The sequence below is a fragment of the Lepus europaeus genome, chromosome 13 (genome assembly GCF_033115175.1).
Source record: "Lepus europaeus isolate LE1 chromosome 13, mLepTim1.pri, whole genome shotgun sequence".
NCBI classification, from domain to species: Eukaryota; Metazoa; Chordata; class Mammalia; order Lagomorpha; family Leporidae; genus Lepus; species Lepus europaeus.
The window spans coordinates 58,268,228-58,292,609 of NC_084839.1; the positions used below are offsets into that span (position 1 = coordinate 58,268,228).

General features: G+C 42.8%; 1 protein-coding gene across 1 annotated transcript; it reads right to left on the minus strand.

Moving 5' to 3' along the window:
* Positions 1-11,464: 11,464 nt before the first annotated feature.
* TMEM17 (transmembrane protein 17) lies at positions 11,465-17,464 on the minus strand. The gene is made up of 4 exons (XM_062208691.1): positions 17,304-17,464; positions 14,803-14,906; positions 14,538-14,651; positions 11,465-13,290 (listed from the first exon to the last, which is right to left on the minus strand). Exons 1-4 carry the CDS (start codon positions 17,401-17,403, stop codon positions 13,012-13,014), a joined length of 597 nt encoding a protein of 198 aa, XP_062064675.1. The 5' UTR covers positions 17,404-17,464; the 3' UTR covers positions 11,465-13,011.
* Positions 17,465-24,382: the final 6,918 nt, after the last annotated feature.

Here is a 24,382-nt window from a genome sequence, read left to right on the forward strand (position 1 = left end):
ATGGTGACTTCTTTTGAGTGCTTAGTTATATTAACAAAATTAAGATTCTGAATGGAAAAGTTAATTGTGTTAAACCCAAGACACTACCAAAATAATCTAACTCTCCTCCCCATCAACAAAGACTTCTAAAGATCTCTACAACTTGGCTGGCGCTGCCGTAGCTCACTAGGCTAATCCTCCACCTGCGGTGCTGGCACACCGGGTTCTAGTCTCGGTTGGGGCGCTGGATTCTGTCCCGGTTGCTCCTCTTCCAGGCCAGCTCTCTGCTGTGGCCTGGGAAGGCAGTGGAGGATGGCCCAAGTCCTTGGGCCCTGCACCCGCAAGGGAGACCAGGAGAAGCACCTGGCTCCAGCGCAGTGCGCCAGCTGCAGCGGCCATTGTGGGGTAAACCAACGGAAAAGGAAGACCTTTCTCTCTCTCTCTCTCTCTCACTGTCCACTCTGCCTGTCAAAAAATTTAAAAAAAAAAGGTCTCTACAACTCATGACCATCACTCTTTAAAGAAAACTGGGGTGGGAGGACCTTGGCTGTGACCCATTCTAGGTGGAATGTCCCTAATGTTTGTGTGGCAGCTTGCTAAAAGCATTCTTGTACCATACCCAGTTTTCTTCTTTAGAAGCTTTGCTTTTCAAGTGATTATCAGTCATGACTTAATCTCCCACGTGGACCGGGCCCCACAGGTCAAGCAACCTTTATGCCTGTGTCCCCCTCTGAGGGTACTCTGATGGAACACAGCTGCTAGAATACATTGTAAGTCTTCTTTCAGTTTAGATGGAGATCATCAAGCCGCAGGGTCACATTTCTGGGCTCATACAGCAACAAGGCAAGTTTAAAGTCTCAAAAGGAATTAAACTGCCTAGGAATTTCAAAATGCAAAATTAGGATAATATGTACCATTTATGAATGCTTACTATGCCATGCTTATTTCTTTTAATTCTTTTTGTAAAGATTTATTTTTATTTATTTGAAAGAATTACAGGGAGAGGTGGTTCCAGTGGTTCATTCTCCAAATGGCCACAATGGCTGGAGCTGAGCCCATCTGAAGTCAGGAACCAAGAGCTTCTCTGGGTCTTCCATGTGGATGCAGGGACCCAAAGACTTGGGCCATCTTCTACTGCTTTCTCAGGTCATAGCAGAGAGCTGGATCAGAAGAGGAGCAGCTAGGACTAGAACTGGTGCCCATATGGGATACCAGTGCTTCAGGCCTGGGCTTTAATCTGCTACACCACAGCACCGGCCCCTCATTTAATTCTTGTAAAGTCTTATTGGGACCCATTTTAAAAATGAGGAAATTAATGCTTAGGTAAGTTAAATGACTTGACCGTGCTGATAAATTGAGCAGAGATTTGAACATAGGTCTATCTGTTTCCGAGGCCCATGCTTTTAACTACTGTGCCACACAGGCTTCCCTTAATAAGTCCATTGATTTATTTATTCACCAAATACTTATTGATGAGTTATTGTGTGTTAAACACTGGAAATATAATGATCAGAAAGATACCATGATGAATTTTCAATTAACAGGCATTTAATATATCTAATAGATGCCTTATAAATATGTAATATGTCATAGATGAAATAATAACATATGTTCAGGAAAGACACAAAGAGAACCAATTTACCTGGAAATAGGGGACAATGGGAAATTTCCATAGAGCACATGCTACTTAATCCAGATATTAGGAAACAAGTAGAGTTTCACCATGTGCATAAGATTACTTCAGGAAGACAGCAGTACAGAGGGCAAAGGTCTGTAAGCAAAAGGCGGAACAGTGTGAACTGGAAGAGCTGCAGACGTGGGGCTGGGGGAGAGGCCTGGCGGTTGGAAAGAGGCCTCTTCAGCCGTGCTGAGTCTGGGGGTTCCCCTGCAGGAGATCAGTCTTGACAGTTTTTAAGGAGAGCAGAGTCATGCTGAGATTTGCGTTTAGAGTTCTCATTAAGTGCACTGTAGGGATGCTACTGTGCAATTGAGACACTGACTACAACAATGCAGAAGGCTACAGTGAGATTGCTAGTCTCTGTTATTGGTCATCTAAGACCACCCAGATGGTTTTTTCTTGGAAAAATAGCACAGAATTATGAACTGACTTTTTGAAAAGTACAGGTTGAGGGTCCAGCACTGTGGCTGGCGCAGCAGGTTAAGCTACCATCTGCTGTGCCAGCAGCCCTTATGGGTGCTGGTTCGAGTCCCAGTCACTCCACTTCCAATCCTGCTCCCTGCTAATGGCCTGGGAAAGCAGCAGAAGATGGCTCAAGTGCTTAGGCCCCTGCATCCATGTTGGAGACCCAGAGGAAGCTCCAGGTTCCTGGCTTCAGCTTGGCTCAGCACTGGCTGTTGCAGTCATCTTGGGAGTGAACCAGTAGATGGAAGATCTATCTCTCTCTGTAATTCTAACTTTCAAAATAATACAAATCTAAAAAAAAAAAAATACAGATCGGGGGCTGCCATTATGGCACAGCAGGCAGGTAAAGCCACCACCTGCAATGCCAGCATCCCCTATGGGCAACGGTTCAAGTCCCAGCTGCTCCACTTCTGATCCAGCTCCCTGCTAATGTGCTTAGGAAAGCAGTAGAAGATAGCCCAAGTGCTTGGGCCTCTATACCCACATGGGAGACCTGAAAAAAGCTCCCAGCTCTTGGCTTTGGTCTGACCCAGCCCTATCTGTTGTGGCCATCTGGGGAGTGAACCAGTGCATGGAGGATCCCTCTCTCTGTCTCCCTCTCTCTCTCTGTAACACTTTCAAATAAATAAAAGAAATCTAAAAAAAAAAAGAAGGTACAGGTTGGAGGAGGGTACATGTGTGTGAAATGTGTGGGGACCTAGTGTTTCAGCCTGTTATGATAGTCTTTCAAAATGTGATTGTATCATTGAGAGAATTAGCTTTGCACCTCAGCTTTCCATCATTTTCTTTTCCTTTTTTAAAGATTTACTTTATTTATTTGAAAGACAGAGTTACAGAGAGAAGTAGAAACAGAGAGAGAGGTCTTCCATCCACTGGTTCACTCCCCAGATGGCTGCAACAGCCGGAGCTGCACTGGTCTGAAGCCAGGAGCCAGGAGCTTGTCCCGGGTCTCCCATGTGGATGTAGGGGCCCAAGGACTTGGGCCATCTTCTACTGCTTTCCCAGGCCATAGCAGAAAGCTGGATTGGAAGTGGAGCAGCCAGGACTAGAATTGGCACCCATATGGGATGCTGGCGCTTCAGGCCAGGGCTTTCACCTGCTGCGCCACAGCACCGGCCCCTTTATCATTTTTTTACATGAGTGATACCACCTTCTAATTCTGTTTAAATGTGGAACATACACAACATGATCATGGAAATGCATATTATGAAAAACCTGCGTGATTTCATATTTTTCTGCCAACATGAACTTTTTATTTAAAATACCATAAAATTTATTTTAATTTTATTCCATTTTCCATGAACTTTTTGCAGTATCCTGGTAAAGAGACAGTATTCATTGCCTACACTATAAAGTTCAGACTGTGTTATAACATAAAAAAGACCGATGCGATCCTGATGCCAGTCTTTTTAGCTCATTCCAACCTCTTCTCCTTATATTTTAATGACACCCAACTACTTTTGCTTCTGTTCAGGTCTTGTATTTTCAAATGTCTACACTTTTGTCCAGCTCTCCCATCTGTCTGGAAGACTATCCTGCCCCCTAGGCAGTGTTCCTCACTTATTATCATGTTTTCCATAATTATATTACAATACTGGCATAAATCATTGTGGCTCCTTTAATTTGCCTCCTTGCTAGACCTTGGCTGGAAGGGCAAGGACTCAATCCTATTTGCCTTTTTAGTCCTGGAGGGTCAAAGCAGAGTAGATGAGGTATTGTTGGAGCTACCTAAATTAGGTTTACTCTGCAGAACAAAATCATAGCATACTAAAAAGTAAGCTTATCTTTGATGCTTTGCTTTATAAATTACTGAACAACTCTCCAGCCTCCCTTAGCAAGGGTTTAACGAACACAGGAAGCAATAGTTTTCAAAACAGAAAAACTGGATTCTTAATATACTCTCATTCTTTTTAGGAAAGCTGTTGAAGCAAAGTTCTGAACTTCTACTCTCTCTAGTAGTCATTTTAGTACTTATAGGTACTAATGAATCAAACATTTATACAATAATTATTTTACGTCCATATACTTTGAGTATCAAAGCTATTCACATCTCTTTTAGACTGTAATATTGAGCAGTGTCTCCAATGTGTTTTCAATTCAAATATAAATAACTCAAGATCAGGAACTAAAATGCTTAAAGAAGAATCAATAATACTACTTTCCTGCCAGTCAAATATAGTGCTGTTAGCACTCTGAAAAATGAAAGACAAAGCCATTCTTGGTTGGTCACTGTTTTGTTTTTTTTAAGATTTATTTATTTATTTGAAAGGTAAAATTACAGAGAGAGAAAAGGAAAAACAGAGAGATCTTCCATCTGCTGTTTACTCCCTAAATGTCCACAACCACCAGGACTGAGCCAGGCCAAAGCCAGGAGCTTCCTGTGGGTCTTCCACATGGGTGCAGAAGCCCAAGCACTTGGACTATCTTCCATTGCTTTCCCAAGTACATTAGCAGGGAGCTGGATGGGAAGTGGAGCAGCTGTAGACCATATGGGATTATTGGAGCTGCAGGTCAGGGCTTCAACCTGCTGAGCCACAGCACCGGGCCCTAGTCACTGTTTTCTAAAGTCTAAAACGCCAGTGCTAAATGCCAGTCTGTGCAGCAACAGAGAACAACAGCTGAGAGGTGTTGCACTGTGAGTGTATGCCTCGCTGGGTGGAAACACCCTTTCCAGACAAGGTCGCTCAGCTGGGAAACTTCAGCCTGAGCCTGAAGCACCTTTTTTTCATAGAATATGTTTTATGTTGTCCTCTGGTTTGTGTCTTGACTTTAGGAGTTCCAGTCTTTCTTGACTTTGGTTAACATGATTACACAGGGCTGGCTGGCGCTGTGGCATAGAGGGTAAAGCCACCACCTACAGTGCCGGCATCCCATGTGGGCCCTAGTTCAAGTGCCGGCTGCCCTATTTCAGATCCAGCTCTCTGCTATGGCCTGGGAGAGTGGTGGAAGATGGTCCAAGTCCTTGGGCCCCTGTACATGGGAGACCTGGAAGAAGCTCTTGGCTCCTGGCTTTGGATTGGTGCAGCTCCAGCCATTGAGGATGGAGGATCTCTCTCTCTCTCTCTCTGCAACTCTGCCTTTCAAATAAATAAATATTAAAAAAAATGATTATATATCAATGCCTAGCCTCATTTTCAGAAAACCATGTCTATACAAGCACCAGAATTTAAACACAATGTTTAACATGTTTTTCTAGGATTGGAATGTTTTTAGATGCTTACGTACCATGGGAAAAAAGATTTTTTAGAATAAATCCTACAGTGTCCCCAATAACTATTTAGTTTTTAAAATTGACTTAAAACCCCCAAATTGTTTCTTTAAACTAGAATATATATACCCCAAACAGATTAGAGTTGATTGCACTGATGAAATACAGCATTTCATTCTTCTGATAAACCTTTTGTATGGCTCAAATCTAACATTTTACATGCTAACACTTCTGTCTGCCTCATTGTTTTCTGCCTCCATGCCTATTTTGTTATGCAAAAGCTTTATGTCAATTTACTTTTTGAGCCGTTTAAGACCAAACCAAATTATTCCTTCAGCACATTTTAAACAATCCCTTAAAGACCTCCTTTTCTTGGCTATGTTTCCAATCTTGGCTTATCACTATAATATTTCATGCTCCATGCTTCTGAAAAAATTCAATATTCAAGAACAAAGTAATCCAGAGCTTTACTTCATTTCAGTCTTTTTATGTCCTAGGGCTGTCCCAACTCAATGACCCAGTTTTTATTGTGTCACATCTCACTGTCTGTTGCTGACTGCGACCAGCTTGCCTAATCCTTTTCCTGTACCTTATCAGTTTTCCCTTAATTCACAGATCTTTTTTTTTTTTTATTCTTTATACTTCTCTGTTCACAGCTTTCAGCTTTTTTTTTCCTCCTCAGGAGACTCAGTGTTCTTGTGGAAGCTACTCAGAAACACAAAGACAAATGGGTAAGGAAGGTCCCCAAGTCTGTCCTTGTCAACATATCTTTGTTGTACTATTTTTAGAATTGTGGGAGGTGAATGGCAGAAAGTGTATATTTTAATCTGTCAATGCCCATCAAGAGCCCTAAAAATGTCTGTGCTCTGTGACTCAGCAATTTCATTCTGAGAATCTGGCTTATTAATTAAAAAGAATCATCTAAGATATAGGAAAAGCTATATGAGTTTCTATGAGGTGATGATGCTAATCTTATATGTAAAAGCAGAAGAAAAAAACACAAATATTCAATAGGAGAGAAGTTAAATAAATTATGTTCCAAATATTTGCTGGAAAAACATAATCATTTAAGATGATGGTTATGTGACTATGTAGAAACATAAGTAAATACTTACAATGTTTTCAGAAATCAGGGTGTAAAATTATAAACGCCTATGATCATAACTGTTTTTTAAAAAGCATTTGCCAAGGAAAAACTTCAAGGAAACATGACATTTGCTATTAGCTGCTATTTTGGGTGCTGGAATTATAGATGACTTTTCTTTACTCTTAAAATCTTGTGAGTCTATTTAAGTTTTTTAAAACTATAATCTTAACTGATTTAAATAATCATTTAAGTAGCTTATGTCAAATAAAACTTATAAAGACTTTCAGGGAGAGTTCTATTTTAGTCTAAAAATAGTCTAATAACAGGGAGGGCAATAAAACAGTGAATTTTGTTTGTTTTTCATTTTTATCTGAAAGACATTCAGATCTTCCATGTGTTGGTTTACTCCCCATATGCCTGAAACAATCAGACTGAAGCCAGGAGCTGGGAACTCAGTCTCCCGGGTGGGTAGCAGGGCCCAAGTACTTGAACCATCATCTGATGCATTAGCAGGAAGCTGGATTGGAAGGAGAGCTGGGACTAAAACCTAAGTACTCATATGGGATGCAGACATCACAAAACTTTAGTTCATTCTATCCAAGTGTAGTTCATTGCACATGTTTTCTCCTCAGTTACTTCTAGTTCTACTGGTCTAATTTCACCTTTTCAATCACTTTTTTATACTGTCTTCAGAGAGTTTTGGAAACCTAAATCTGTTTGTGATACTCCACTGTTTAAACTACCGTTTCAGAATTTGCAAACCTTCTCCTTACCTTCTAAGTACAGCCCAAGCTTTTCCACATCTTCTGAGTCATTTCTTCTCATGCATCCTTTCTACCAACTTCATTAAACTACTTACAATATCTGTAACACTATGATTTTTATCTTAAAAAAAAAAAGATTTCATTTATTTTATTTGAGAGGTAGAGTTACAGACAGTGTGAGGCAGAGGCAGAGAGAAAGGTCTTCCTTCTACTGGTTCACCTCCCAGATGGCCACAACGGCAGGAGCTACGCTGATCTGAAGCCAGGAGCCAGGCACTTCTTCTTGGTCTCCCACGTGGGTGCAGGGGCCCAAGGATTTGGGCCACCTTCTACTGCTTCCTCAGGCCATAGCAGAGAGCTGGATGGGAAGAGGAGCAGTTGGGACTCGAACTGGTGCCCATATGGGATGCCAGTGCCTCAGGTGGAAGATTAACCCACTGCGTCATGGCGCTGGCCCAATTTTTACCTCTTAACATTGAACTTAACACTGAGACTTCAACTTTCAAGTGGCCTGTTCTGGGTCTTCATCTCATTTAGATGGCTCTTCTCAGTTAGCCTACAGGGCCCCACCACACTGTACTGTTGCTGTTTCACTTACCTGCCTTTTCCAGCAGACAATAAACTTCCTGTCTGCTCAGACAAGTAGGAGTGAGGATGCATCTAACCTGAATACTGACACCGCCCCCAACCCCACCAGCACCACTTTCAGGCCATGGGGAGCATGGTGAATGCCAAATGATGTTGCTAACACTGGACTGTAAGATCTAGAAACACAGAGGGGAGAAGTGCTGGAAGCTCAGGGGCTGTCACCTGGCAGGTACACATCAGGTACAAATGCATTCAGTGCACCTCCCTGATGAAGTGACACTTTTCTTTTTTGTCTCAAAGTTGTGCAAATGTTTTACCTCCCACATCATACCTGGGAGCACATCTTGTCTGTGAACCCTCCACTATTCCTTGAAATACATTAGGTATCCAAACATGTTAAATCAATAAATTTCAATATTTTAAAATCATTTTGGGGGCCAGCGCTGTGGCACAGTGGCCTAAGTCTCCGCGTGTGGCACTGACATCCTTTATGGGTGCCGGTTCTAGTCTCGGCTGCTCTTCTTCCGATCCAGCTCTCTGTTATGGCCTGGAAAAGCAGCAGAAAATGGCCCAAGTGCTTGGGGCCCTGCACCCACATGAGAGAGCTTGGAGAAGCTCCTGGCTCCTGGCTTTGGATTGGTGCAGTTCCAGCTATTGCGGCCATTTGGGAGGTGAACCAGCGGATGGGAGATCTTTTTGTCTGTCTCTCCTTCTCTGTAACTCTATTTCTCAAATAAATAAATAAAATCTTAAAAAAAAATCATTTTGACAAAGAAATTTAGACTTACCTTGCCTTTGATGAGAAAAAGTCTCTGGAAGATAAAATATCTGAGGGACAAAATATTTGGGGATCTCACCTTCATAACCAGACATTTTGAGAACAGTGCTGTGAACCCTTGGAGAAAAGGATATATTAGGGAATAAGGTTGGACAAACATATTCAAATAAAATGAAAACAAGGGCCAGCGCCGTAGCTTAACAGGCTAATCCTCCGCCTTGCGGCGCCGGCACACCGGGTTCTAGCCCCAGTTGGGGCGCCGGATTCTGTCCCGGTTGCCCCTCTTCCAGGCCAGCTCTCTGCTATGGCCCGGGAAGGCAGTGGAGGATGGCCCAAGTGCTTGGGGCCTGCACCCGCATGGGAGACCAGGAGAAGCACCTGGCTCCTGGCTTCGGATCAGCGAGATGCGCTGGCCGCAGCGGCCATTGGAGGGTGAACCAACGGCAAAAAGGAAGACCTTTCTCTCTGTCTCTCTCTCACTATCCACTCTGCCTGTCAAAAAAAAAAAATAAAAATAAAAAAATAAAACAAGATTGCCCAAGCCCCTAATATGTTGACATGCAAATGTCTTCATCCTCAATTCTCATATACTTACATAAGGAACTGGGTACACTCCAATAGAAAATATTGGTTCAGGCTTGACACAAAGACCATGGGTTGTATTGTTTAGATGAAAAACAAACCAATGACTTGGCCATGTTCTCAATTTATTTTCTTAGTTTCTTTTTTCACACATCTACCATATCTGGATTATAATTAATATGTACCATCTTTTTTTTATCATTTTGACTAACATTTTAGTTATTAATTTGTTCATCCTAAATTAAAGTTTAAATGTACCAAAGGCTCTGCTCTTTAAAACAAAACTCTGGAAATGTTAGCAGAGATCAACTGCTCATGGGCTCTTGTCTTTGCTCAAGAGTTCAGAAGTGAGAGGAGTGGTAAGCAGGGAGCAAAGCTTAATGAAGAGAAATCATGCAGAGAAGTATGCCTGACAGCCCAGGCGGGGGTCTCACTGAAGGGCTGAGAGCCCAGTCTGCATTCAGACCAGGGCTCATATGGGATGCGGTCATTCTTCCCTCTTCTCTCTTTTGGACAAAAAGCTTGCTGGGTATGCAAAAGGTCAAGTTCCTAGTGTTATCAGGCTGAGTAGCCCACTTTGCTCTGGGCTGAGGAGATTCCCCTAGGGTGCCTTCCTTGGCTATGAAGGAGTTACCAAAGTTATCAGAGTAGCCCATCAGGCCTGGGCCGAGAGGTTTCTTTGGGGGAGTTTTCCTTGAGAGTGGAAGGCTGGGATTACCTGTAAAACTATTAGGATATGGGCAGGACATTGTAGTGTTCAATACTGGGCTGCGGGGGCCGGTGCTGTGGCATAGCGGATAAGGCTGCCACTTGCAGTATGGGCATCCCATATGAGCGTTGGTTCGAGTCCTGGCTGCTCCACTTCCGATCCAGCTCTCTGCTGTGGCCTGGGAGGGCAGTGGAGGATGGCCCAAGTCTTTAGGTCCCTGCACTTGTGTGGAAGACCCAGAAGAAACTCCTGGCTTCGGATCGGTGTAGCTCCAGCCATTGCGCCAATTGGAACTGAAGGCCAGGGCTTTAACCCGCTGCGCCACAGTGCTGGCCCCTATTCTATATTTTCTCATAGAATCACTTGTAAAGAAAAGGAGCAAAGCAGAGGAGACAGACTATGAACTCACAGCCAAAACGAACTGATTCAAGGGAAAATAAATTTACAGAGGTAGCCAACTGCCACTTTGCATGCAGACTGAACATGTGGCAGAGGACACAGTCCCCCAGTAGGCTGGAGTTTATGTATCTTAGAGTCGGCTGAGTCCGGAGGGGAGGGCAGTGAGTGGAGGTGAGCTGCTGCTTACTGGGTTTTTCATGGGCTTTCAAACCTGGAAAAGAATGCAGAGGGTGCGTGGGGAATAAGAAAGGGTGTGGGCCTGGACTGACTCTTGAAAAAACCCAGGGGTAAACGGAATTTTATCAGAGTTCAGCCAAGGAGCTAAAATGGCTGAGGCTTAGGTCCTTGTTCCATCATCACCCACCTACTCCTATCTGGGATACAAATGCAAACAAATATATGTTTTAATTTCAAATTTCAAATTATTAGAGTATAGCTATTGACTACTTTGGGATAGGGGAAAGATTAGTTTGTCACTGTGTGAGGGGAGAAATATGTGGCTGAACCTCATATATAATAAAGGCAGAAACAATAAAAATAGCATAGTTTGGTCAGATATAATCAAGAGTGAGTAGAAAGTGAAGACATTTTTAAAAATTAAAGAATATGGGAATGAATAAGGCAGGGTAAGCATTGTGGTGCAGCATTTAAGTTGCCACTTCAAATGCCCACATCTCATTCTGGAGTGCCTGGATTCGAGTCTCACCTCTGCTTCCAATCCAGCTTCCTGCTAATGTACACCCTGGGAGTCAGCAAGTAATGGCTTGAGTGGTTGGGTCCCCATCTCCCATGTAGGAGACCTAGATGAAATTCCCAGCTCCTGGCTTTGACCTGGCCCAGCCCTGCTTGTTGCAGGTATTTGAGGAGTGAACCAGCAGATGGAAGTTTCTCTCTGTTGTTCTACCTTTTTTTTTTTTTTTTAAAGATTTACTTTATTTATTTGAAAGACAGCGAGGTCTTCCATCTGCTGGTTCACTCCCCAGGAGGCCACAAGGGCCGGAGCTACATCGATCCGAAGTCAGGAGCTTCTTCAGGGTCTCTCACATGGGTGCAGGGGCCCAAGGACTTGGGCCATCTTCTACTGCTTTCCCAGGCCACAGCAGAGGGCTGGATAGGAAGAGGAGCAGCCAGGACTAGAACTCGTGCCCAGATGGGATTCCAGCACTTCAGGCCAGGGCTTCAACCCACTATGCCACAGCGCCAGCCCCAGTTGTTCTACCTTTTGATAAGTTTTAAAAATTTTAACATGAAATGAATAAAGCAAAACATGGAAATCCTAAGATGAACATGAATTGCAGAAAAAGAAAACTGGAGAGAACAATTTTTAACAGCTCAGTAAAATACATTACTTATAAAGGTAGGTTTCCCTATAAGAAAGAAGAAAAGCTGTCATTATATCCCTTTAGGATGGGCCAAATCACTTCAAAATAATGTCAGATATACCCAAATACTTTGTTCTTAACCAAATTTCCTTAGCTAGGTTTCTCTCATCAACAAGAGAACATGCCCTAAATGGATCATCATATGCTGGAGATATTGTTGTGGCATAGCAGGTTAAACTGACAATTGTAACTCCTGCATCCTGTATGAGTGCCAGTATGAGTCCTCACTGTTCTGCTTCTGATCTAGCTTCCTGCTAACGCACTTGGGAAGGCAGTGGATGATGGCCCATGTGCTTAGGCCCTTGTTACCCATGTGGGAGACCCAGATGGAATTCCTGGCTCCTAATTTTTGTCTGCCCCAGCCCTAGCTATTGAAACCATTTGAGGAGGCATCCAGTGGATGGAAGATCAATATCTCTCTCTCTCTCTCTCCCTCCTTCACTTTGCCTTTCAAATAAATAAATAAATCTTAAAAAAAAAAATGAAGCATGTAGTTCCTTTGGCCATCGTAGCTCTTGCTATATATATAAACAGACTGGTTTTCAAATAAAACTTCATGTTAATTTAATGGATATGAAGTAGTTCTTCAGTGAATATGATCAGTACATGAGAAACCAAAAGTTAATTTAATGTGCCTATTAGAGTGCTCATTACAAAGAAGGTTCTCTGGAATCTTTCCCCTTCCTTCTCCTGCATTTCTGTAGTGTGAAATAATAAACCCATAGTCCAAAAGATCTATACAAAACAGGAATTATTTGTTGCTGATAGCTTACTATAAATATTTGATAATTTATTATGAAAACATTTTGCATACCGCCACACAAATACTGAACATGGTTTTATGAAAGTTATAATTCTATGACAAAAATATTTCCTTAATACCATGATAATCTGTTTTCTTCTTTACATCAGTATACCATCTAAGACTAGGGTTAGAAGTTAACCACAGCAAGTACAAAAATTTGGTTTTTTGGTTTATAAATATGGTCTGGTGCACAATAATATTGACCAGCATTTCCATGCGCTTCAAGAAAAATGGTCTGATATATAGTCAAGATATGGATAACTGACAAATTTAAAAGAAAGGTATACATTTCTGGTTACAGATCTGAAATGGAGATGTTACAGTAAAACTGGTAAACTTAAAACCACCACGCAGATTTTTTCACACTCAAAAAGACCAACATCATCAAACAACCAAGAAATTTGGCACTAGGTGGACAGCATCTAAGTTTCAGTGTTCATGCTGCTTTCCTGCATGGCTCAGCCTTATCACTGGCCCCGTCCTTGGGATTCAGAGCTTGAGAGTAAACACACTTGCCTCGTCCCTTTCCTCACGCTAGGTCTCTGATGCTTTCCCAACTCTCGCAGTCTTCATTCAGCAGCACTGGGTCAAATCTCTTCTATACATGACCTCACCCTTCTCATGTCTCCTCTGTTTGCAGAGAGCCGGTCAAAGTCTTGGAGGTGGAAACGAGTGGCCAACTGATTGACCATTTTCCTCAAGGTAAGAAATGCTGAAACAACTTGGAAAGTAAGGAAGATGGTGAAGATGATATGTATTGCTTTTTCCAAGGGCAGATTTGTTAGGCCTTCATTAAAAAGCAAGAAAAGAATTAAAGGCAACTGCAGCAGAAGGCTCAAAAGCCAAAAGCCAGCCAGCTCAGGAACCTGCAATGACAGACACGACGAGGAAAAAGATCAGGTCAATGCAGTGTTTTGCTTACACAGATAAACAAGTATTTAGCACTACTAAGGATCTACATTATGGCCTCTGAATAATTCAAAAGGAGGGTGATGCAGTCCTTCTCCTCAGAGAACCTACAGTATAGATCAGAAAACTGGCTTATATGAAACAGTCCTAGAATGCTAAAAACTTCAATGAATACTTAACTGCAGAATTTAGAGATATTGGAATAAGTGGTACAAGTAATAACAGAGTGATTGGTGTAAGTGAAAGAAAGACTATAAGGATGTAGACTTTATTTATTCAAAAACTATTATTTTATTTGAGAAAAAGAGTTTGTGTTTGCTGGTTCACCCTCCAGATACTGGCAGGTCTGGACCAGGTGGAAGCTAAGAGCCAGGAATTCAATTCAGGTTCCCATGTGGGTGGCAGGGACCTGCCCACTGTCTCCCAGGGTGAACATTGCAGGAAGGTGAAATGAGGAGCACAGCCAGAAGGCAAACTCAGGCGCTCAGATACGGGGTGTGAGGGGTTCAGCTGGTGTTGTGACGACTAGGCCAAATGCCTGCCCCAAGGATATAAACTTTGGAAGTTGTGTAAAAGGAGGAAGAGGCAAGAAGGTAAGTAAGCAAGCATGTGGAAAGAGCATGACTGGGAACCAGCACATCAAACTGGAATGGAAGGCGGGGCTAAGAAATACCAAGCAAAACACTAAGATGGGCTGGGTGGAGCCTCATTATGAAAGGCCTAGAAAACCACAACCTCTTCAGGCATCCTTCCCACACTCTGACAACTATAAATGCTTAGGCAGCGTAACGACTCAGAAAACATGGGCCTGGCTGAGGAAATTCGTTTATAGCTCCCTTTTCTCTCCTGATTTCTCATTCAGGATCCAAATTAACATGGTCAATTGACCAAATATCTTTGAGACTGATAAGGAGAGAAGAAGAAAATTATCAATTCTTCAGTGCCTACTATATTCAGGGACTTGATATCAGTCATTTCACTTAATCCCAACAAGCCCGTGAAGTGTATTTTCCCCATCTTAAAGATGATGAAACCGGGGCTCAAGAGATTAAGCAAAGAGACCATGATAGCAGATGGGCAAAGTTGGAGCCAGGGACTAAATTCAGGCTTATGTTCTTTCCACCACACCTCACTGCCTTTAACCTGTTATGAAAACATTGATGCACTTCTATGTGGCGCGGAGAGAAAGGAAAATGGAACCTACCTTTTCCTGTAGGTTACCCATGTAGCCCAGATATAAACGAATGGCTTCAATTAAGGTTATCAGGACGATAACAGTGATCACAATGAATTTGTAGTAATCAGGCAAGATAGAATACTAAAAGAGAAATAAAACAATAAAGTTTGCAAAACCTTACACTGACCTGGGGTTTAAAAAAAATACTGAGACCTTTCCATTTCCGGATGGTGTAGCAACATCAGGGGTGTGCAGAAGGGGCCTCGGCAGACGCGTTAAAGCACAGACTTACCTTCAGTTGAAGCATCATAATGCAGCTTACCCACCAAAGGGGGAAAAAGTAAGTGTTAAAATAAAGTGACATCTGCAGTGCCAAACTGGAGACCATCTCGTTATCTATGGAAGAAAGAGAAAGGAACACATTCTAAATCCTAGGAATCCTTTCGTTCCTTAGAATGAATAACTATAATATTGGCTCAATCATGATCCAATTTTAAGCCTATTTATTGTTGACAATGACAGGAACATTTATTCTAATACCATTTAGTTCAAATAGTAATTATTTGGGGATACATTTCATATTTTCAGTTACTCTGTCATTTTGCCATCACAGTTTGCTGACCTTTGCATACTACTGCACCAATTAAAGGTGGAATAACAGGAATCCTAGTAAATAGATAATAATTATCATTGCCTTCTTTGTAGAGTGTTATGTAAAGAGCCTACAAAATGAAAACATACATAAAAATGACTCTCATATACATAAGAATTTCCTCAAATTAGGCATATTCCTCTTTTCAACATTCCTTAATCCCACTAATTTTTAAAAAAAATTTAGCTGTTTGGAAGGCAGAATAAAGAAGAAATACAGAGTGGATAAGAGAGAGCTATCTTCCACCTGCTGCTTCACTATCCAAATGCCTTCAACAGCCAGGGCTAGGCCATGCTGAAGTCAGAAGCCAGAAACTCCACCTGTGGCTTCCACATGGGAGGCAGGAACCCAAGAACTTGAGCCATTGTTCGCTGCCTCCCAGTGCAGTAGCAGGAAACTGGACCGGAAGTGTAGAGTAATCTGAACTTGATGTGAGATGTGGGCACCCAAGTGATGGCTTAACCTGCTGGGCTACCATGCCCACCCCATCCATTCTTCAGTACTCTTTTTTCCAACAAGTTCTTCCTTGACGGAATTCCCTGACCCCAGCACACAGCTCCCTCCCCTGTACACCATGTAGAAGTGGTAGCAAAGAACCACATGCCCCTCACCACAGAAGCAGTCTGGTGTGCTGAGGAGCTCATGAACATAAACCCAGACCTCCCCAAATCCCTGTGCCTCCAGATGCCAGACTTGGGCTAAGTTATTAAACCTCTTGGAGCCTCAGCTTCATCTGTAAAATGCTAACACTCAGACCACTTCATAGGCTGCTTGTGAGGATTAGAGATAATATAAATTATTTCATCACAGCACCATGCCTGCTGCTCTTGGTAGGTACTCAGCAAGTATTAGCCCTCTCCTCATCTATTTATACACAGTCTCCTTGTAAGCACAGCCCGGGTCCTGCCCAAATTTGAGATGTTCATAGAACCTAGCATCTTGCTTCACTCATGGAGAACACCAAACACATGTAAGCAGAAAGAGTGAATTAATAATAATAATAATAATAAAACGTAATAGGATGTAACCGTGTAGCCTTTTGTGATGCATGAGTTCCATTTATCTAAGTTTGATTGTATAATATGTTCTGCTTTCATGAAGGGCAAAAGGGCCCTAAATTAAGAATCTGATTTTAAACCTGAACCCTAAAAAAATACATCCTAAATGTAATCAAAATCGTAAGAGCAAATTTTAAAATCAATTGCTCTAAACAGAAGAATTTACAAAGATGCTAAAATAAATTTCTTACAGATATTTTTATTTTTCTCCACAGTTGAGTATTTTATCTGTCATTTAATAATGCAGAAACGTGAAGATCTAACTTTTCACACGGCTTTCTCTGTACATCCTAAATCAAGAGGCCTGTGCGGGGGAGGCAGGTGCTCAAGGGGACAGGATAGAACTCTGCCGCTCACTTTGCTCTTCTCTACTCCCTCTATATATACACACACACCAGGCAGAGGGAGACTTCTATTTCCTGGCAGAGTTAAGTGGTGACGGCCACATGAATTTGGTCACAGGATGCTGTCACTGTGATTTAGGAGGCAGAAACTGCCTTATCGCTTGTCATCACGTAGAACGCAGCACTTCTGTTAGCAGATTTAAGGGAATTTTTAGGGAGGAGAGGGAGGGGGCGAGTTCTGTGGAAGGCCCCCGTGGTCGGCAGCTACCACTCTGCAGTACGTCGCGGTTTAAAATGACTCGAGAGACGTTTTTCATCTCTTGTGCTGGAAAATGATCCTGTGAGGGACGGACACGTTCTGTTAGGGAAACAGAAAAGGCAAAGCTATTTCTCCAGGCCGGAGGCTGGAGGGTCGGGAAGAGAGATGGCTCGTGCTGCGACGACGGCCTTCCGTGTGTTTTATGTCTGTGATCTCTGCCTGCGTGGCGCGGAGTCTCGCGCGGTGCAAAGGGTGACACCACCCCGACTGCCGCGTTTGCAAGGAGTGGGCCGAGCAGCAGCAGCAGCCGCCCGAGCCGACCCCCAGGGGCCTTCAGCCTGGCACCGCCTCGGAGCAGCTCTCCCCAGCGCGGCAGAGAACCCGCTGAAGGCGAAACCGCCATTTTAGGTCTGGGCGAAATCTAGCCGCGCCAAACCCCCGCGCGGGCCACACCCCCTGCGCCGGGCCTCGGCCACTCACCGGGACCTTCATTGTATTCCGGCCCGGTCCGGGTGGAGTCGCTGAACACGGTCCGGCTGAAGTTTCCCAGCCGCTGGCGAACCGGATCCGGCAGCTCCATGGCTGGGCCACAGGGTCCCTCGCCCCCTCAGGCAGAGGCAGGACTGCGGGCGCAGCCGCGCTCTGCGGTTCCCACGGCAACCGGGCGCCGCGAGGCGCGGCGGCCCCGGGCGCGCGCAAGGCCGCACTGCGAAGCCGCACTGCGGGGCCTGGGGTGGCCCCGAGCCCGCGTGCCTGGGAGCTGCAGACCGGGAGCTGGCTGCCAGGCTCGGGAGCCCCGCGTCCCCGCGTCCCAGCCGGGCGACTCCCTTGGTCAGAAGCTATGATAAATGACCCGGGGGTGGATTGGGCAGTAGCTTGGTACAACCTTTACGGAGAGAAAAGCAGAGCACATGCAGAGCCTGAAGGATGTTGGTGACCTCCTAAGAGAGTGTGTGTATGTGTGTTTGGTGATTGTGCACCGATATATAATTTTTTTTTTAAAGAAATATAGCAGTGGTAACCATTAAATGTATTGGAATACATTTCTTCTATGGAATATATTGCAGTACCTTAAAAAATGCTTGCAGAAATATTTGATGATATGGATTAACTCTAAGTATAAAATTAAAAAGCAGGAGAAAAATGAGTTGAAGCAAAGGTAGCAAAGTGAGAGAAAGAGAGAGAATGAATGACTAAGTGGAAGGGAGGGGACAGCTTGTCCACACTCCAAAAAACAAAAAAGGCACAAACACTGGTGCCCAGATGAAGAAACAACCTTACTCTCCCTCTCAGAGCTCCCCCTTGCTAGTCCCTGCTTATCACTATCGTCCCACCACCAACTGACTTTTCCTGACTTCAAATAATAGTACAGGATAGTTTTCCTATTTTCATACGTTAGAAAAGTTATCACACATTAAGTCCTTTTTAAAAACATTGTGATTCGAGTCCCAGCTGCTTCACTTGTGATCCAGCTCTCTGCTATGGCCTGAGAAAGCAGTAGAGGATGGCCCAAGTCCTTGAGCCCCAGCACCTATGTGGGAGACCTGGAAGAAGCTCCTGGCTCCTGGCTTCGGATCGGCGCAGCTCCAGTTATTGTGGCCATTTGGGGAGTGAACCAGCCAGCAGATGGAATACCTCGCTCCTTCCCTCTCTCTAACTCAGCCGCTCTGTAACTCTGTCTCTCAAATAAATAAATCTAAAAAATAAATAAATAAAAAACATTGCTCTTTTCCCTCAACACTATCTTTATGAAATTTCTTATTGAATACAGATCCCTTTTCCTTGCTGCGTAGGATCATACTACAATAAATGTATACATTCTACTATCAATGAGCATTCGTATCTCAGTTTGCAGCTGTTACAAATAGTGCCACTTTTGGTGTAAAGATACCTCTTGGTAAACATGGGCATATATATATAGAAGTAGAATTGCTGGGACCTAGGGTCCGTTACTGACAACAGTCTTCCAAAATGATTATGTCAATTCCTACTGCCGTCCACAATACATGGACATCCCTGTCAATGCACTTCACCAATGCTTGCTATGTCCTTTCTCCTTAGCCTCACTGACGGGTGTGTGACTCGCAGTATTATTTTACAATCAAAGGAAATAGGTTTGGGAAGAAACAGCTTTGAAACTAGAATTTTGAAATAATTCAACAAATAGTGAATACATCTCTACTAGATTTGGGGATGAGGGGGTTCTATTGCATTGTTCAGGAGTATCATCCCTCCAGGTAGGGAAGTCCAGCCCAAGGAAAGAGAGACGTTAAAGCGCTCTACCACAGGAGTACTGATGAAGAAGCAATTGGTTCAGGCCGGGGTTGTCGGGGAAAAGCTGGCTAACTTCTGTTTCATTTCAAGATGGCACTCAGGCCGTCTTGAACCTCCCTGAAGCTGTGTTTGCCAAAGCATCTTCTTCTTGTTTCTTTGGTCACAGTGCTGGTCACTCTGTACTATAACTGCCTGTTTATGTGTGGTAAACAAAGAGAACTTAGCAACAGAGAATCACTTTTTGTCAATTGAACACAGCAAGGTTTTTTTTTTTTAATTTAATATAAAAATGGTGCAGTGAAGCTATAGCATTTATGCTTTGTTAGTTGAATTATAATTTAGACAACCCTGTTGAGACAAGCAATCAACAGTATGTACAAGTAGCCTTAAAGATGTTCCTGTTGGGGCAGGTCTTTAGCCTAGCAGTTAACATACCCATGTCCTATCTGGGAATGTCTGAGTTTTATATCTAATCTGTGTCCTGACCTCAGCTTCCTGCTAGTGCAGACCATGGGAGGCATTAAAGATGGTTCAAATAATTGAGTTCCTGCCACCCACTGGGAGAACTTGATTGAGTTCACAGCTCCACCTTCAGTCAGTCTCAGGCCCAGCCATTGTGGGCATCTGAGGAGTGAACCAGTAGATGAGAGCTCACCAGCTCTCTGTCTTTATGTCTTTCTGCCTGTCAAATACACTTTTGAAAAATAAAAAATATAAAAAATTCCCACATTTAATGCAATAATCCAAATTTTGAGGCTCTTTGGGGTAAATAATCATGGAAACAATATATCTACACCAAGGCATAATTTTCAACATTATTGATATTAATTTAAAAAGGGAGGGGGGAATGGGTACTTGTCGTACCCGACCACAGGGCCTAATTAAGCAGATTATGATGGTCATGAAGAGGCAGTAAGCTGTAGTGGAAGAAATGCCCTTGGAAACAGGGATAAGACACAAATCTCCGAAAATTCTCAGTTTACCACCTAGGAACTCTGTGGTCCATTTCAGACCCTCGTTGTGTAAAGTGAGAAAGCTAATACTTTATTGTTATGGTTGATGTGAAGATTACGTTATTAAATAATGCTCTCTAAATATGATAGCTATCATTTACATGTCTATTAAAATGATATGTGGAAGAAGAAACAGCTAAAGTCAAATAATGCTAGCATTTACTTTTCTGAATTCAGCTGTGCCAGTTAGGTAATACCGCTGTTACTTCCCTATAAAAACCATTGATGCAGTCACTCAAAACAGTCCATGCATTTTAACCATGTTTATCACAAGCCCGAGTGAATTCTTTTAAAGATTTCTCGTCTAGCATTGAAAGAAGTGGGAGTGGTCATTTAGCCTAGCAGTTAAGATTCCTGCATCCCACATTGGACTACCTGGATTCAATTCCCAGCTCTGGTTCTTGACTCCAGCTTCCTGCTAATGCAGACTCTGGGAGACAGCAGTGATGGCCCAACTGATTGGGTTCCTGCCACCCGTGTTGTGAGACCTGGGTTGAGTTCCTGGCTCCCAGCTTCAGCCCTAGCCAAGGGGTTGTTTTTGGCATTCTCGGGGAGTGAATCAGTAGATAGGAGTGCTCCTGCTCCTTCCCTCTCTTGCTCTAGCTATCTCCTCTCACGAATCTCTCTTACTGTCCCTCAACTAAATAATAGTAAAATTATGTTTTAAAAATCCTGAAGGAAGAAATGGATACAATTATGGGTATTTTTTCTTCTAATTTTTAATTTAAATTTCCAATAATCATGCATTTCAGTTAGAAAAAACCTACTAAAAGCAAAATGAAAAGATGGTACACAAATATATTCTAGAGAATCTGAGATAAAAGAAAGTGTGGTTTGGAAAGAATCCTGCTGTTATTGATGTCACAAATGGTCCAAAAGAATCAAAAAACTTCCCCAGTATGATTTTGTTAGTTGATGCTCACAATTTTTATATGCAGTCACATTAATAAAATTGTGAAGTACATAGGAGGGGATCCACTTTTACAGAAGAAAAAGGCCAGTGTACTTGGGTTTCCAACATCCAGACCTACTACTACTCATTTAGAACCTAAGAAAGAAGAATGGAGTCCCTGTTCTTAAAATCATGGGATACATTACAGAAAGATTAATAAATAGCCCTAAAATAAATAAATAGAAGTTAAGCTTAGTTCTTTTTTTAAGATTTATTTATTTTATTTGAAAGTCAGAGTTACATAGAGAAGCAGAGAGAGTGAGAGCGAGAGCGAGAGAGGTCTTCCATCTGATGGTTCACTCCCCGATTGGCTGCAACGGCTGGAGCTGTGCCAATCTGAAGCCAGGAACCAGGAGCCAGGAGCTTATTCCGGGTTTCTCATGTGGGTACAGGGGTCCAAAGACTTGGGCCATCTCCCACTGCTTTCCCAGGCCATAGCAGAGAGCTGGATCAGAAGCGGAGCAGCCAGGTCTCGAACTGACGTCCATATGGGATGCTGGCGCTTGAGGCCAGGGCGTTAACCCACTGAGCCACAGCGCCGGCCCCTAGCTTAGTTCCTACACCAATGTTGATATTCAGGGTAATAGCAGCTTCTCCAATAATTGTTTAGTGTATGCCATTACGATCTTATTACACTTATGGTTTACATCATTCACTGTCCACAAATATTCTGAGGCTTACACAATGGTTTGCTTCTCTTTCAAAGAGACATAGTTACCTGGTAATAATGTGTTATCTTTTATGACAAGACATTGATTTGAGGAGTTTGTTATTCCTTGGCTCAATAAAGATATAAATTCTTTCCACTGGATGCTAATAAGGAGTTTAGAAATACTGTATTAAGTGTATGTCATTCAATGCATTGCTTTAAATGAATTGTGAGATATTTCTAAGACTGAATAAATTTAAAAGGTAAATTATCTACTTGAATGTAATGTCTTCAGATACGACTCCATATCAGCATCCACATTTATAAAAACTTACTCTAAATTACCTGACATGTAATCTTACAATCCTAAAATTATTAATGGATAACCAAAGCTTTGAATCCCTAGTATAATCTATTCTATTCACAGTACTTTTCAAAGGTTTATAAGAAAGAATCAGACTATGAATTACATAGAAAGTAAAATCTCATGAAAGGAATTTTTCACACTATATTCAGTGATATTTCAAGGCTGACTTTTTAACATTTTGTCTTCAAATACAGCCCCATTGAGAATTTTTTATTAGAAGATTCTTTCCCTTATAAAGTTCTGTGGTTCCGGGGCATTTCTGTATGTCAGCCCACCACACGCCCATCTCTGCCATGTCCAGCAGCAGCTCCACGTGGCAAACTGCGCTCAAGATGGGAATGTCAAACCCGGGGGACAGGGTGGGACCACACAGACTCCCTGAGGACACCTCAGATCAGTCTAGCTGATTAGCAGCAAGTAGTCATTTTATTGAATAAGTTTAATTTTTAATAGTGATAGTTTTCCTATACTAAAATATTTTATATCTTATGCTATGTAAAGCATAAATCATATGCCTCTTTCTGGAAAAATTAATTTTTATCTGTTTTTGTTTTATATTGCTTTTCCCACACTAAATATTGATTCATGGTTCCATGTTCCCTTTGACTTTGTGCTATTGAGGATTAGAATGCTTTGTCTTCAATAGAGTATTTTGCTTTGCTTAGTCATGTGCAATGTTGGTCCTCAGTCACATTGAGGTTAGAAGAGTAGAAATGGTATAAATGGACAAGTTAGTATTAAAATGAAAATTGTACACACAGGTAAAAAGTTCAAATATATCTGAATTATTTATTGTATTTATGTAGATGAGCAACATAACTCCAAATTTTCTTGAAGATATTTGCTTTGCAAAATAGAAAATCATAGCAATAATTTCTCTATCCTCTTTCCCATTGTGTTTTTAGTTAATACAGAATTATTTTTCCCCTCCATACTTGATGTGAAGATTAATAGTTCGAAGGTCTGGAGGCAGGTACAATACGATGTCAGGGGTTTTCCCCTGGGCCCTGGCTACGGTCTAGTGCTGTGCCAAGACAGTGGCAAGTGCACATCTTTTAAGTTGAGAACCACCCATAGTGAGGCCAGGGTACTAAGAAACAGCCCTGCCACATACACTCCCCAACCACCCTTCCCTTGCTCCTACAAACCCTGGAGTGTAAGAAAGGGGAGAGTAGACAGGAGGCTGGCTTTTTGTGACATACACTGCTTACACTCCATTCTTCATGGTGAAGGAGGGGGTGAAGTTTACCTCTTCCCCTCAAAACCTAGAGGGGCCCTCAAGAGAACTGCTCGTGAGGTCCAGAGAAGCCCACCCTTCCCGCATCTGCTAGGTGGAGGACTGGTGATCACCTCCCCTGTCACCTCCCCTGGGTCAGCACCAGGACAAGGAGAGGGAGCAGCAGAGATGGCCTAGCTGAGGGAAGAGGCCCCCTCTTAGCCCACGTCCTCATCTCCAAGAGGAGCTGCCAGCTGGACCCGTTGTGGAGCAAGATATGCCTCAGGGAACTGGGCAGTGGGAAGGCCCTCCAGGACCTCTAGCCAAGGAGGGGACCGGTGCTTGGATTGTCTCCACTGCTGGGAACGTGGGAGCTCACACGGGCCTGCTAGCGAAGCTCCTTACGAGAGGAAATTGCAGCCTTCCTAGGGAAGCCAAGGAACAGGCTGACTTCCTCATTCCTCCTGCCTAAATGTCAAAAGGCAAGTGCAGAAAGCAGGGAGGGTTTTCAAGATTAGAGACCTCCCATCCCCGCACCTCCACCCACATACGCTCCAAGCCAGTGGTAACGGACTTGTCTGCCGTTGGGCAAGCCCGAGGATGAAGGAGGACATGGAGAGAAGGAAAAAAGTCATTTGAAATTCAGTTTGAACAGAACTGAGTCTTATGTGCTAGAATGAGATGATCCTACCAACTTGAAGAGGCTGTTAAATAAATAGAATCATGTCACAGTGTGGGTAATAGAATTGACAGCCAGCAAGAAAATGGGGGTGACACTGCACAGTTAGCAAGAAGGGAGGATTATTGGAAATCGCGAGCCATCTCACATTTATACTCAGTGAATCAAGAATAATCAAGGAAGTAGTTACAAAATCAGAGTTCTGATTTTTAGAGGGGATGGGATGTTCTATTCTGAATAACAAACTGATAAGACTGATATCAGTTCAAGCAAGAATGGTTTTATGTTTTAAGAAAAAAAGAAAAATTTATTTTGACCGAAGTGTAAATGCGTGCAAAAATGCATGCAGATAGTAAGTATGGAGCTTCATGGATTTTGACAAAGTGAACTTGCCTGAGTAACCAAATCA

Bases quoted from the DNA above. Each gene is read 5' to 3' on its own strand.
- TMEM17 (XM_062208691.1), bottom strand. From the start codon at position 17,403: ATGGAGCTGCCGGATCCGGTTCGCCAGCGGCTGGGAAACTTCAGCCGG. The intron at 14,652-14,802 runs GTAAGTCTGTGC...TTTCTCTTTTAG, and splicing joins TTATGATGCTTCAACTGAAG to TATTCTATCTTGCCTGATTA. The intron at 13,291-14,537 runs GTAGGTTCCATT...CTGTCATTGCAG, and splicing joins TGGGTAACCTACAGGAAAAG to GTTCCTGAGCTGGCTGGCTT.